At 42.5% G+C, this 14,168-nt stretch overlaps 1 protein-coding gene across 3 annotated transcripts in view; it reads right to left on the reverse strand.

Moving 5' to 3' along the window:
* Positions 1–1,717: 1,717 nt before the first annotated feature.
* The window catches only part of fgf13a (fibroblast growth factor 13a), a 39,874-nt gene continuing 27,423 nt past the window's right edge, over positions 1,718–14,168 (reverse strand). For all 3 annotated transcript variants that reach the window (XM_076103936.1, XM_076103937.1, XM_076103935.1), the window contains exons 3-5: positions 12,761–12,864; positions 5,120–5,318; positions 1,718–2,162 (exon numbers count right to left, since the gene is read on the reverse strand). In XM_076103936.1, coding sequence (XP_075960051.1) covers positions 2,026–2,162; positions 5,120–5,318; positions 12,761–12,864 — 440 coding nt within the window. In that variant the 3' untranslated portion in view covers positions 1,718–2,025. The remainder of the gene's footprint in view (positions 2,163–5,119; positions 5,319–12,760; positions 12,865–14,168) is intronic.

The raw sequence follows: 14,168 nt of genomic DNA on the forward strand, positions 1-14,168 counted from the left end.
CGGTATGAGTGTGTGTTCAGCTCCCAAATCTGCACCACCAACCAACCATGTAATCCTGCCAACTAAAATCTAATCCCCGCAACCAAGCTCCTCTATAATTGCAGTGGCCGGATGGTGGAATACATAGATTAAGTTGAGGAGTCTACATAAATAAGGCAGTTGATAGGACAAATAAGGAAGTCTGACACATTTTAAAATTATATCTTAATATAAACATTTTATTCAGTGCATTTTTGTGTATACAACAAATAATAAACAACTGGAAGTTACCAGGCAGCCACAACGCCTGCCTGTAAAATGTTGTTTTTATCAGCTTTAGCCTGGTAGTTTGGAACACATGATCCAACATGGGTTAATACACATAGCCTACATCATGCAGCTCTATACCAGAATTTCCCTGCTTTCTCCCATGCAACAGATAGTTTCACCTAATACAAACCACCTCTGGAGGAACCTAAGAAAAGAAAGCCTCCCAGAAGCATGTACCAGAAAGAAGTTATGTAGCTGAAGGGAAGAGTACCTAGCCCACAAAAAGAGGTCCTTTTTGTACATAATTGTGTTTGTACATGCCCTGTGCAAGAAAGGGAAGGTGTTCATTTTTGTATGTTATTTTTCCTTTTTTTTTTTTTCACTTTTACAAATATGACGTGTCCTATAAAATGTTAAGCCACCTAAAAGTCCACAGTATTTTTTTTTTTAATATAGAAAATATTGTCACCACAATAAGTTACTCAAACACATAACGAGCATCCTGGGAAGGGGCTTGCACCATATTCCTATGGTGAATGGTATCGGTCAATAGATGTCGACAAAAAGGGAGGCGGGGGAGTCGAAGTATGACACACAAGCACAGAGGGAGGAGACGGATCACGAGGACAAAGGACGGAGTCGTTGTGACACAGTGGTAACAGAAGGGAATGGGAACACAGAATAGTCGTTTCAATCCTCGGCCATCGAGCATATCAGCAAAAAGCACAACATCAAGCACGCTGCCACCTCCAAAGTGTTTAAAATCACTTGCTTTGTCCATTGTTCCTTTTATTCCCCCACAAACCTTTGCTTTCTTTCAATAAAAATGTACAATGAAAAAAAAAAAAAATATCCAGTCTTTATACTGGCTTGGTTTTCAGCGGCTTAAAGGGACACTCTTTCGTTCTGTCTTTGGTTTGCTGGAACCCCTTTCTGTGATGTAACAGCAACAAAAATACAAATACTGAACGATGGTGAGGGAAGAGAACAAGAGGGGACAAAAACAAAAAACAGTTATCAAATAAAAAAGCTCTTGGCTAATTCAGAAAAATAGCAAAAAACCCAAGGTGCAGCTGTGGCATTTCTGAAAACAAAAGAAAAACTGCAAGAGAGCCACACACTGTCCCTTTTTATATTTCAGGTCGGCTGAACATAGGCTTCATTTTCCCATGAGCTCAGTCTCTGAGCGTGTGCGCTAGGACGCAGGAGAGCTACCGTCCGGCTGGCCACAGTCCCGGCAGCGCCAGGCTGGGCCACACCAGGGAGTTTATAGGCTTTGTATTCACAGAAGCATGGATGAGACAGAGATCAGGGCTCGTAGACCAGCACTATCACTGGCAGCCCCGAACGCCAACATGTCTAACTTCCTGTCCCTGTCTCGACAGATGCACGAGTGCTTGGTGTCTAAATGACCAAAGGAAGTTAAGAAAAATCAAACAAGATAAAGATGAGCTAACTGGTATGCGATCATCACCAAAAGAGAGTGATCAAGGTAATAGATAAACCAAAGCAAAAATGTACATTTTTTGTTATAACGTTCAGAATGGTTTCTGTGCTGTTAACCTTCTTGCTATTGATGATCTTTTTGATGATGATTGACCAGGATGGTACCTAAGTGTTTGTTATTGATGGTGTCTGCGTATTTGTGTGTGGTTTTGTTGTCGTAGCTAGTCCTGAACCGCCGATCGGTGAGATGAGTCTGCTTGTGTTCGTGCTCTGCTGGAGGTAAGGTTTTCGTGGTTCGGCCCCAGGCCCCGGGGTTTTTCGGCTGCCGGGCTACGTCGACTCGTTCTGGCTCACGGCTTTGCCTCCGTTGAGCACAGCGGAGGCACTCCGACTCTTGGTGGGCGTGCCGCTGCCGGACCGGGAGAACTCTGTCAAGTCATGGAGGGATGGCTCTCTGTACATCGCCACTGTGGAAACACAAAATAATTGAGGATCAGACAAACCGACCTTTTTGTACTCATTATACAAGCAACGACAGACATCAAGGACCGTGATTTGTAATCTACAAAGTGGGACGTCGCGGTTAGAATACTGTGGTTCCAGTGATGGCATGACGTGGGATCTTGTATCCATGCAAACTGCTGAATCAAGAGATTATAGCATTAGATGCTGAAGTAAAAAAACATCCTATATTCACAGCTGGCCATTATAAATGCAGGAGCTGCTAGTGCTCCAGCTTTGCTGTGTATGCAGCATTGGCCCAATGTGCGTCTCAGCAGCCACTTTTCAGAAGAAACATCAGTGATCCGAGTCTTTGGTTTCAGGATGTTGTCGCCAACCTTCTGCCTAGAATGCTATTTGATGTTCATTCCTAAGGGAGTGTGTGGCTGAAACAGCAAACCCAGTCCTTCAGACACTTCACTTAGCCCGGCATATTTTGGTCACGGCAGCAATCCGGAGACCATCCTCACACACATCAATCAATGGTTTCACTGGGAAACTGCTGATGATTGATTCCAGGCTTGTTAGTGACAGTATTGTGTGATTATAACGGTGGGCGACTGACCTCGGGATTATGGTTCCACCTCAACACCAGTGGCACTATATATATTTAGACACGAATCCCCAGTAACAACCATCCATCTCGTCATTTTTCACATTCCTCCACAAATCTCTGGGTGTTTCGGTGAAAGACGCCCCTCGAAGGACCATAGTACACTTTTCACACTCTTTGCATCAATTATTTCCAGAAGACTTGTAAGAGGATCTTCCTGTTTGGGGTTTTGAATGACGGGAGCTGAACTTGCTTTATCCAGAGGAAGACAGAATGAGAGGCTGTGGGCTGAGACTCACAGACTGGAACCAGAAGAGTAGTGAGTAATGGCTGGAGCAGATGCCGTCACCAATACAGAGACAGCTTTTTAATTGGTGCCTTGTAACACCGCCGCCTCTAAATCTTTATGAGCCGCTGGAACAAATTCTCCTTTATTTCTCTCTCTGGTTCCTTTGCAAAGCTCTTTCTAAACCACTTGATACATCTGGAGTTTAAATGAACATGATTTAGTAGATATGGTGCATCACTGGATCATTTAAAATTTGTTCAAAATAAGGAGAATTACTATGTTTAATATGTTTAGTAGTTTTCAGGGACGTTTGTTGTAATCTTTGGGTATTACAACAAACTTATTTTGGATTTGCTGTTGGACTGCAAAAATACTAGATTTCTCCGTGGAGATGAAATGCAAAAAAAGACTGCTGAGGGTAATAGTTTTTGGAATCTGTTAGATTTACTGTCTCACCCAGCCTATATCTATCCTCGTTATTCTCTTTCACAGTATTTTTCTCTGAGCATAAAGCAAGGCAATCCCTCCCTGGTTATTGCTCGTCAGTGTGTTTGAGACCCCCTCGATGGCTCGGTTAAATGAAAGTGAAAAGCTATTATCGTGATCTGGGAGGGCAGACGCAGAATTTTAATAAGATGCTGGCCGGAGGAGCTTCGCCAAAGACGCAAGAAGGGGCAGCATCACTGTAAATAGAAGAATTGAACTGGAATATCCAGCATTACAATCACGCATGAATGCTTTAGTTCAGCCGTGACACAAACTTATATGAAACTGCACTGTACGGATGATCATAACAGAAGAATATGAAGTCACAGTCATAGTGTTTATCTAAAAGAAACTGGAGGGAGAATACACTATCACACCACCATCCACTATGACCTCAATAATTACAAATAAAGTCAACAAAAACTGAAAAAGTATACCCTTTATAAAAGTAGACTTAATGGCAGATCTGTTCTATTGGATTGCATTAGGTTGTAAGTGTGCCTAATGAAATGGTCAGTAAGTGAATGTCAGTTTATTAATTTAAATATCCAGAAATGTGGCAACTAAAGCAAAATATTTACTGATATCAAAATAAAACTTGATTTACATTTTGCCCAAATCCCCTGATCCTTGATAATTGCATGATAACATAATTTAGTACCAGATAAAATATCTTCTCACACAGTTACCGTAGAAGCCAGTAATAAATCGACAGTGCCAGTAGGCATGTTAGTGGGCACACACACACACACACACACACACACACACACACACACACACACACAATAAAGGAGTGAAACTATAAAAAGAGCAACTTGTGATGGATCCAAACTTTGAAACTCGGCTGTCTAAAGGAACGGCCCTCTTTTCGTCATTGTTTGGGCTTTTTTTTGCGCTGCAAGCCTTTTATTCCTTACTAAGAAAAAAAAAAAAGGGTTTTCTTTTATCCCACTGAAGTGAAAACAGACTCTCTCTCTGTTGACAGGTACATCTGTGTCTTGTTGAAGATGAAAGGAAACGGTGGCCTTTTCAACAGAGAGACCCATTTCTGCCTCTCCCTCTCCCTTCCCATTCCTCTGTTCTCCACATTTGCCACACTATCTCACACACACGTTAGCCCGGATGGGTGGGGTTCTCTCTGACCTCACTGTACTGAAAATAAAGTCCTTATTCGAGGCATTAAAGCATGTTGTTCCTGCTGCTTCTGTCTGCAGTGGAGTGTGACCAGCTAGAGGAAGCTAGGTCGACACCAGCATCTCTAAGGGGAATGCTCAATGGCAGAGGGTCATGTAGAAAGCAGCTCTTTAGTAAAAGAATAGAAGTTTAATTAGAGAAACATTATGGTTCCCAGCACAGGTCTCTTATTATAAGAAACAAACTAGAAAAGTGACATTGCTGAATAATTAAGAAACTTTCCCAATCGATTAAGTTGTTACAGCAACTTTATACTTTAGAGTGAAGCTGTTCGGAGTTTACTTTTTTATTATCTTCGTCGTGGTGGGAGCAGGCAGTGTATGAACTAACTCTGACCGAGTATAACTCGACCCCTTAATGGTGGAACAGTAACATGGGAAAGAGGATGTGGGCCGGCTTACCTTTTAGAGGTTTGGGAAGGAAGTGGGCTGCTGGCTTGTTCTTCTTGACGTGGTTGCCCTTCATGATTTCTCCTTCCTTGTTCAGACCGAGGTACCAGCCCCTGCCCGACTGCTGCTGCCGGTATATCATGGAGGAGTATGTCACGTAATAGTTCTCGAACACCGACTCCTTGAATTTGCACTCTGGCGTAAAGTGTTCCTGCGGGGGAGGAAAGGAGAAGGAGATACAGTGCATGGTAGATGTTGGACAGTAATTCACAAGGTCTTAAGAGTGTTTGACATCCCGGTATGAACAGAAGCAGCTGGAATGGAATAGTTCATTACTTGGGAGTGCAACTTAATAATGGTACGTTACATTGCATCTTCTACTCACACTGGGGCACGGAACGAGGGAAGAAGTTATATCAAAGCTCAAGCCCTCTGCTCTGAAATCTTTGTCCCTTGAGAATCTTTTAAAACTATTCAATACATTTACGGTCGTGAATAATGTAGCGCTTTATATCATAGACAACGGTGATATGACAGATACAGAGGAGCATTAATAAACCATAGGGAGTATATTCTCATTTTGCTCCGAGCTGTTCATTATGTATGGGCAGTTCATTATCTTTCACAGTATTGTCCGCTCTATGGGAGATTTAGCAATAATTTAGTACTGCCGTTTCACTCAATTATATTACGTATTTAAGTACTTACTTTTTTTTAAACTACAACAACTGATGAAATACTTTTTAGAAGGTGGCTTTAATAGGCTTATATGTCATCTGGGTGGTGCATACAAGGAGGTGTGTGTGTGTTCTCTACCAATCTTTTAGTTACCTGAGTACCTTATCTCTTCATGAACTGGCTGCCCAGAGACATTTTGCTATTCATCCACCAGACGTGCTGTGCACGGCTTCACTCCCCGTTTCTGTTTGGTTCAGTATCCAGTGCCTGGATAAGATTTGGCCATGAATGCTATAACAGTGAGGTTAATGTCCTCCGAGGCAAAGATTCTGCGTGCGTGTGTGTGTTCTTCGGTCTATAAGAGTGTGTGTTTGTCCAATTTGTAGAGCTGCTCGGGCAGTGAGTCTACAAAACATTCGTCTAATCAATGAGAAGACGATTCCCCCTGAGAGACATCGAGGGACAGTGTACGCGAGTCAGCAGTGAACTGTTCTTGCCACGCTTTTACATTTTCGTCATAGGAAACTGAAAATGCAAATACCACCATGACAGTATCACACAGTCGTAATAGCCAATGGGTCAAACTCACAGAGGGTATTACAAAGGGAACTCTCTCAGATGGATGCTTTTTCAGACCGAAGCAGGTCTACCCAGGATCAGTCCTATCCCAGTGGGGAAAAAAACACCACTTTGGTGGGTGTCAATGGTGAGAGCGATGACGTGTCCCCAAGGGGCCAAAGACCCACTGTGAGATCATGACGAACATCATGTCACTACCAGACAACGAGTCATCCATAACAGCCTCTCTGGGATGTTTTCTAACAGTTTAGCAGCATCACTCTTCATTTGCAGCGCTAACAAGTCTGAAGTTGACGTCTGATGCTGTTGAAGCTTTTGTATACGATGCAGTTAAAACACACAAAAGCCGTGAACTAGGGACGTATTTTTAATTACACCCTTTTCCTTTGCAGTTGTGAGCTTTCGTCTTAAACTCACTCTGAGCCAGGCTGTGGCATGTTTAGTTCAGCTCGAGCCAAGATGACAGAAAGAGAGCCTTAATATGTTTAGTAGTTTTCAGTTGTTGACCTTATTTACTTTTAAATGGCTCTTTCCATAGGCAGGTCACAGCAGTCTGTGATTTCTTGTAAGCTACAGTATTGCAGTATTTGTCAAGTAGTCTGCTAGTTTAAATCGTTTTACTGTTCTCCTCCCTTAAAACCTCAATGTCTTCTGTGCTCTCTTGCTCTGATTAGCAGCAGTCTTGGAGAGGCTGGGCAGCATCCGTCTCAGTCATGCACGGGCAGCAAGTGAAAGCCAAACAACGAGCCGCTCGGCTCTCGAGCCAGGAGTTCTGTTCTACCTCTAATAATGAGCTTATGTGGATTTGGCTGGTTACATACAGATACAGGCACATCTAGAGCCAAGCTGGAGGAGCTGCTGCTGGCTGGGTTCTGCTGTATTGGAGTGGGTCTGTGGACAGGCTCACTCAGACTGTTACCAGGCGGGGCCAAATGGCAGGGGATCCCCGTTTCTCTTCTAACAGGACTGTGATAGACAGAAACATTCAGATTCTTTTGAATGTGCTCCAGAAGCGTCTCCTTCAGTCAATAGCGCATCTATTGTTCACTGAAACTAATCTCCCGGTGGAAAAAAAAAAAAAATCTCACATCACTTTAATCATGACTCCAGTGCCAGATGGAGCGGGGGGGAAATCACTTTAGAAATAAAAAAGCAGGACACTATCTGCATAGAAATAATAAACCAGTCGTGTCATCCCTCTCCCCCCACGTCTCTCTGGCTAAATGGACTTTTAATGATCCCATTACACTACATGGGCTTTTTCCTTGAAATATGCAACTATGACAAGTCCTTGTCCAAATGATGCACAGCTGGCAACCTCACTTACACAATGTCCAGGCAAGCGTTTTTGTAAAAGAATATTAGCCTGCAGCTTTGTCTGAGTGCGCATAGTGCTATTAGGAGCTGTGCCCCTTTCATACAGAACCAATCGGGCGAAAGGAAAAGGAGATGAAAGCCTCCGGTGTGTTTGATACATTAAGGGTTTTGATGCATACGTACCCCTGTTTGAAAATGAATAGGACAGAGGATTGGAATCTTCAGGGTATGTTCATGTTTTATATTTCAAATCTAATACAGTGCCAGCAGCGACCTCTAGTTTCACCTCCTCATATTTACATATCAATTTTAAGATTAGGTCATATTTGTATGTAGGGTGCCTGACATACATGGTATATGAGGAGGGTGTTTTTGCACTCTGATGGTGTGCGAGTAATGCTATAACATTCATTTTTGATCAAAATAACAACTATAGTCACAACAGCACATCAAGATGTATCTTTTTCACAGCTTCAGATTGAATTTTGTGAGAAGCACAGCAGGTTTGCGTAATAAATCCTTCTCTCCTTTCTGCTCCGCCACCTCCGCTCTCTCCTGAAAGTGTCTGTAGTTAAAGGCAGGCACATACACAAATTCATTTACACTTGTCTTAAGTTAATTTCATCTGATGGGCAGAGGGCAGAGAGCGGTCTTACATTACAGCGAGAGGGAAGCCCGGCTGAAGTTATGGCAGCGTTGCCTGTCTTTATGATCCAATAACTGCACATAGGAAGGGGATATTTAAAGGCTAATGCAAGTGTTGAGTGTGACATCCTGAAGGATGATTCCCGGCCCTTTAATGGCACAACAGGCACACACTGCCCATCTGGGGAAACTCTCTTTCTCTATCAACTCTTCACAATTGAGCAGTGGTGAGAGTAACTGTGAAACGAAAATCACATTATCAGTCATGTCAAGAAAACGCGATCAATTATGATGCAAGCTCAAACAGCAGTCTGGTTGGCTTTAGGGGAGTAATTACGCCCCAGTAGTGTTCTCCTGATCCAATCAGTGGGAGAAGAAATACTAGCGTAATGGTTCTGATCTCCTCTGTAAAGATATTGGCTGGACTTTTCACAAGACGAGCCAAATCAATGCCGCACACTGCCCCCGTGTGTATTCAGCTGCCATATCAATACTAAGATGACACCAATTATGTCAATGGAATCGGGGCTGAGTGCTGTTGTAGTTTCTTTGCAGACACATCGATGCTTGTGAGACCCACAAAAGCTAATTCTATGGCCGGGCAGTGAAGACAAATCTTCCTAAATCCGGCTTTTCAATGTCCCAGTCTTTTCAGTCGAGTGGAAGTGGATTAGAAGGCACCTTTTTCTTTAGCTAAAGATAAAATACACTCATAGTATTCATTTGTTTGGGAATACATTGGAGAGCTTTAAGCTGGTGGAAAAGACCCTTGCAAATAGCAAACACAAATAGACACACCCACACAGCGTACACGTTGAAGCCAGTAACACACACACACACACACACACACACACACACACACGCACAACACACACCACAAGCTAGTTAATGACACAGCTCAATGGAGTGGAACCGTACTACAGCAGTGGTTATTTACCAAAGGCATTGTGCCTGCTAAAAAGAATGGGAAGGCATGGGTGTGAGCCAACTCCATATCTAACAAGGGTGTACCAAAAAAAACGAGCACAACGTTACGAGGACTTGTTTGCTGTTTCTATTGTTATCTGTGGTTATCCTACATACAAGTTTAATATGAGTCCAATATGATTTTAACATCTTACACAATCTCTGCATCTTTTATTCAAGATTTATTTTAACCTCCTCTTCCTCCTCATCATCATCATTCTTTTGTTGTCTCCTGTGCATTATTCAGAGGGCGTTACTTTTCATTTCAGATGTTTAGCTGCCACATAATGCATATTCTTAATGCAGGGACTCTTTCACAGGATGCATGAGCATTGCAGGGGATTTAAATGGCCTGGCGATTTGGGTCAAAACGCCTGTAAATCCCAACCCCAACTTGATAAATATCTCCACCCCAAGAGCCCTGAACTCTCCATTTTACACACAGACCAGTCTAGATGACACTCAACTGGAGCCTCAGTGACTCACACTAATTCAAATATGACCCACCAGGAAATTAATAACACCACTTCAAAGGCACGTTGTGAGACACCGCTCAGCTCAGGATGTAAAAATATAACCAAACATCTATAATGTATCAAGAAAAGCTCAAAGCTTTTTGTTCTTCAGATTCCATAAAAATATTCACTGCTTTGCTGGACGTGTTGGAGGGTATTGGGAACATCTCAGTATCTCCACTATGTTTTCAAAAGCAGAGGGCCAAACGGTACAAGAGAGGATTCTAAAGTCAAACGCACATTAATTGGTTCTTCCTCTACCGCACGATGGATGAATATGTTTTCACTGGTGTATTCTGCCTCACCCACACATACAGCACTCTTTTTCTCACTCCTCTCTCTCTCTCTGTTTTTCTTGGTGTATGCTCTTCTACATACAGAACACACAGTTATGTACAAACAGATGCGTATGTGAGGCAGCTCGGTTTATGCTCTAAAAGCCACTTCAATTACGAAGCTATTCAAGAAAATACATAACACATCAGCTTAAACCTAACTATACATTTCCATTTATAATTTAGTATGCATTAGAATGTGTTAAAAATGTAAATTGACTATACATCGCATGAATCCTTTTTATTATTTCGCAAACATTCACTCACGCTCCCATTCATGCATGCGCTTAAGCACACAAGTAGAATAATGGGAGGCATCCAGATCCCAGCAGCAGCAACCCCCCCCCCCCCCCCACGCCACGTCATCTGTTGTCTCTCCACTGTTGATTGGGAATCTCCCCCCCCCCCCCCCCCAGCTGACCTGCTATTGGCTGGTTTAATGTGTGGCTTTAAGGCAGCGCTTTACCACAGCAGCAAGACAGGTACTATTAGGCAGCCAGCTACACATTCAATTCAATTCCTGCTCTAATTTAGCTGAAACAGAAAGCTCCACAACCCCATCCCCCAACTGCTTTCTTCCTATTTAAAACAGCTACAGGATGTACTGTATGGTACATGTGAGAGCTGGTACTTAAAACACCAAAGATGATATACTGTATGCAGCTTTTATGCTCTTCACCATTTGATTAAGACTTTACACATGTACATCACATAAAAGACAAGAGATATATAAATCATAATATTATACAATTAATGATTGCCACAAAAAACATAAAATAAGAAAGTCAAAAAATGCCCAACAATCCAATTGGTGGTAATAGTGAGTTTTAAAGTATAGAAGCCACAGCCTCAAATGAATCGAGTCCTTTGGTTTTAAGCCTGGAGCAAGGTATAACACAAGGTGTTGCTGAGCCAACCCTTGTTAACCAATCATTAACCGACAACATTAGTGCCTGCAGGGGTGCTATTGCAAGCCCTGTGTAACGTTAGTGGGTGTCCGGTCCAGAGAGGGAGAGTGTGTGTGACGATGAGTATGAAGTCAGCAGTAAGGTGATAGCTGTGATCGTAGCAGAGCAGTGTGTGTACAAGACACAAACAGAGTTCCTGTGTCTTGCCAGCCACCTGCTGATTTAGGTGAAGGCGGTTAGCCCCGAAAGTTAGCAACAACTCTGGCTCAGACTCACTTCAGGTCGGCTGACCTTTAAGGTGGACCAGCGCTGTTTGCCTTTCAGCTTGTTTGCTCATTATTTTAATTACTTTTAATTGTTTAACTGATTAACACATTAATCGGTCAAATTCTACTATTGACATCCCTACTATGGACAGCAGCTCAATTGCTTGTGCTTACTATTAAATGCTGAATGACAACAACACTTCTAAAAATGTCTTCTGGTTGCGCTGCTGTGTTCAAACTGTCAGATGAAACCTGCCAGTGTTGGCATGGGTGATTGCAGTCTTCTACTTACATTTGTTATTGAAGAAACCAATGTATTTACGTTGTTTAAATTGCAGTTAAATAGCATTATGTTAGTTCATGAACAGCACTAAGTTGTACATCATTGGCTGTCAAGTAGGGTTCACTATTAGTGGCGTAAACCTCAGCTAATCTTCTTCCAGCATTCAGGTGTTCTAACAGTTCACACTGTTATTCTGCTGATGTATTCATAATGCTGCTCACTGTTGTAGCTGACCCCAAAACCTCAATCTCCTCAATGCTGAGATCTAATGCTCATACATGTGATTGCTGTTTAGGGTGTTGGTCCTTTCAGCAGTATTATTGTTGCTTCTTGGATTCCTTGAGAGCGCCCTCAAAGAGCAGAGTCTATTTCCCCAAAATCTAATTGTATAACCTTCTGCAATTCCTTGACGCAAGTGCATTTAACTGAACTAATGCTTGGTGAGAGCTCGTTTGTGTGTTTGTGTGTATGAGAAGAGTGAACTCCGGGTGGGAGAGAGAGAGAGAGAGAGAGAGAGCCAGAAGGCCTGTTTTCCTTCTTCCTTCATCACATTACTGTCTTAACTATTCAATAGATCATTTGCCAGCAGCAGCTGCAAAATAAAAAGCTACAAGATCATTAGGTTTCCTTTGCTTTTTCTCAGCTTGTTTTCATCAATCCCCATTGTGCCTGTCTACTTAGGCCTTTACCACACAGAACAATCTCTACTAATTTGATTCTGAGGATTGTTTGTTAACAGTGAATGCGTGTGTGTGTGTGTGTGTGTGTGTCTGCACGCCCTCTGGGTGCACATCTTCCCCAGTGACACCTGCCACACAATGCGACGGTGGCATTTGGGGAAAAAGACGAACAGGAACTGGAACATTGTTCGTTCTGCAACTTGGTATTATTCATACGCTCGCACATTTAATCGACGATGAAGAGCCAGCTGCCACGATCAGATATGTCGCTGCTCCACCTGCTTACACTATCCTTCAGCTTTTTATTGACTTATAAAAAGCTGAAGGAATTATATCAGAAAATGATGATGCTTTTTCACCAGAGTTAGGATGGGCGTGCCTTGAGTCGACAAGTGTGAGTGACTACGATAGAGGCCAGGACCCAATCCCATACACACACATTCACACAAGCACTCACACACACATGAAGTGAGACACTTACTGATGTGTACAGGTAGCCCTCACTGTTCATAGCCAGGTAGAGTTTGGTTTGCACCCCCTGGATGGCCACCACTCGCAGCCCCACTGGAATAAGGTTGAATATGGCTGGAAAGAGACAGACAACAGAGACAATTAAACACAACTTGTAATTTCATCTCCATTAATACACTTAATACAATTTTTCAGATAATAAAGTAATGAATAATTGAATGCAGCCTCCATAAATTCTCATGATTCTGTTATAATTTATATTAGATTTATATCACGTACAGTATACTTGAGTTATTCAGTGAGCCAAACACAGCAAAATGAATACCGCCGTTAATATTTCTGTATTAAAATCACAAGCCAGAAAGGGGACAAATGTTCAAATCCACATTTCAGAGCAAGCCCAAGGCGCGAACTGTCAAAACCAAAACCACAAATAGAGGTACGACATAAGCTCAGGGACTCGGCCGCTCTCTCCCCAGCGTGTTTCAAAAAACAAATGAACGGAATTAGAAACAAGAGACAAAAACAGAGACATTGTTGAAGTGACAAAGCAGCTCAGGCTGTGGGAAGTTTAAGTATTGCAAACACAATTTGGAGAATTCTTTGAGATGCAAAGAAATCAAATATGAAAACAAATGTTAATCTGCGCTATGAGGATGACCGCTGTTATCCGAGGAACGCTGCTCTCGCTATGGGCCAGTTGCGATGCGGCATTATGAGAAAAGAAGAGAGAGAAAACACTTACACACCTCTGCACATTGGCTTCATGATCACACACACACAGGTCTATATATATATATATATATATATATATATATATATATAGACCTGTCCGTGACCAGCGGGCTGAGCTCGAGTCGGGAGGCTGAGAGAGCCAGCGGCAGCCCAGTTGGTCAATCAATGAGGTACACTTCTACCTAATTAATGTCAGCCTACACTGTACGCGTGTGTGTTTCATAAAAAGCTGCCGGGGAACCCACGGGCTGAGTAGAGGAAAGCACATGTACATCCTCCTGATAGTCTGTAGTTGTGCTTCTTCTTGCCTTTTGTTCTGACTATTGTTGGACATACTGCAAAACAGGGATGCCATCATCCCTGCTGTTGGATTTCTTTTCTTTTTTATTACCTTTTTTCTACCAAATCCAGTAAATAATGTCAACAGGAGAAGTATAATATTTATCTCAAGTTCCCTATTTGATTGTTAAGACTGGACATCGTCACATTAGTTTAGGAACTCGGTGGTCAAGACATGTGAGAGGTTGAAATTATACTTCATTCTCACGCCCGTTAATCTGTGAGTCAGAGCGTGCCTGCACTATAGGTCCTCTTGTCAACCACTTAGTGGATCCCTATCTGCAGACTCCTTCCAGCGAAGTGCACTATAGAGGCTTTTTGATGGGCTATTTCATCTGCCCTTA

This window comes from Anarhichas minor, unplaced genomic scaffold (assembly GCF_050575085.1).
Source record: "Anarhichas minor isolate MPS153535 unplaced genomic scaffold, ASM5057508v1 ptg000028l, whole genome shotgun sequence".
Classification (NCBI taxonomy): domain Eukaryota; kingdom Metazoa; phylum Chordata; class Actinopteri; order Perciformes; family Anarhichadidae; genus Anarhichas; species Anarhichas minor.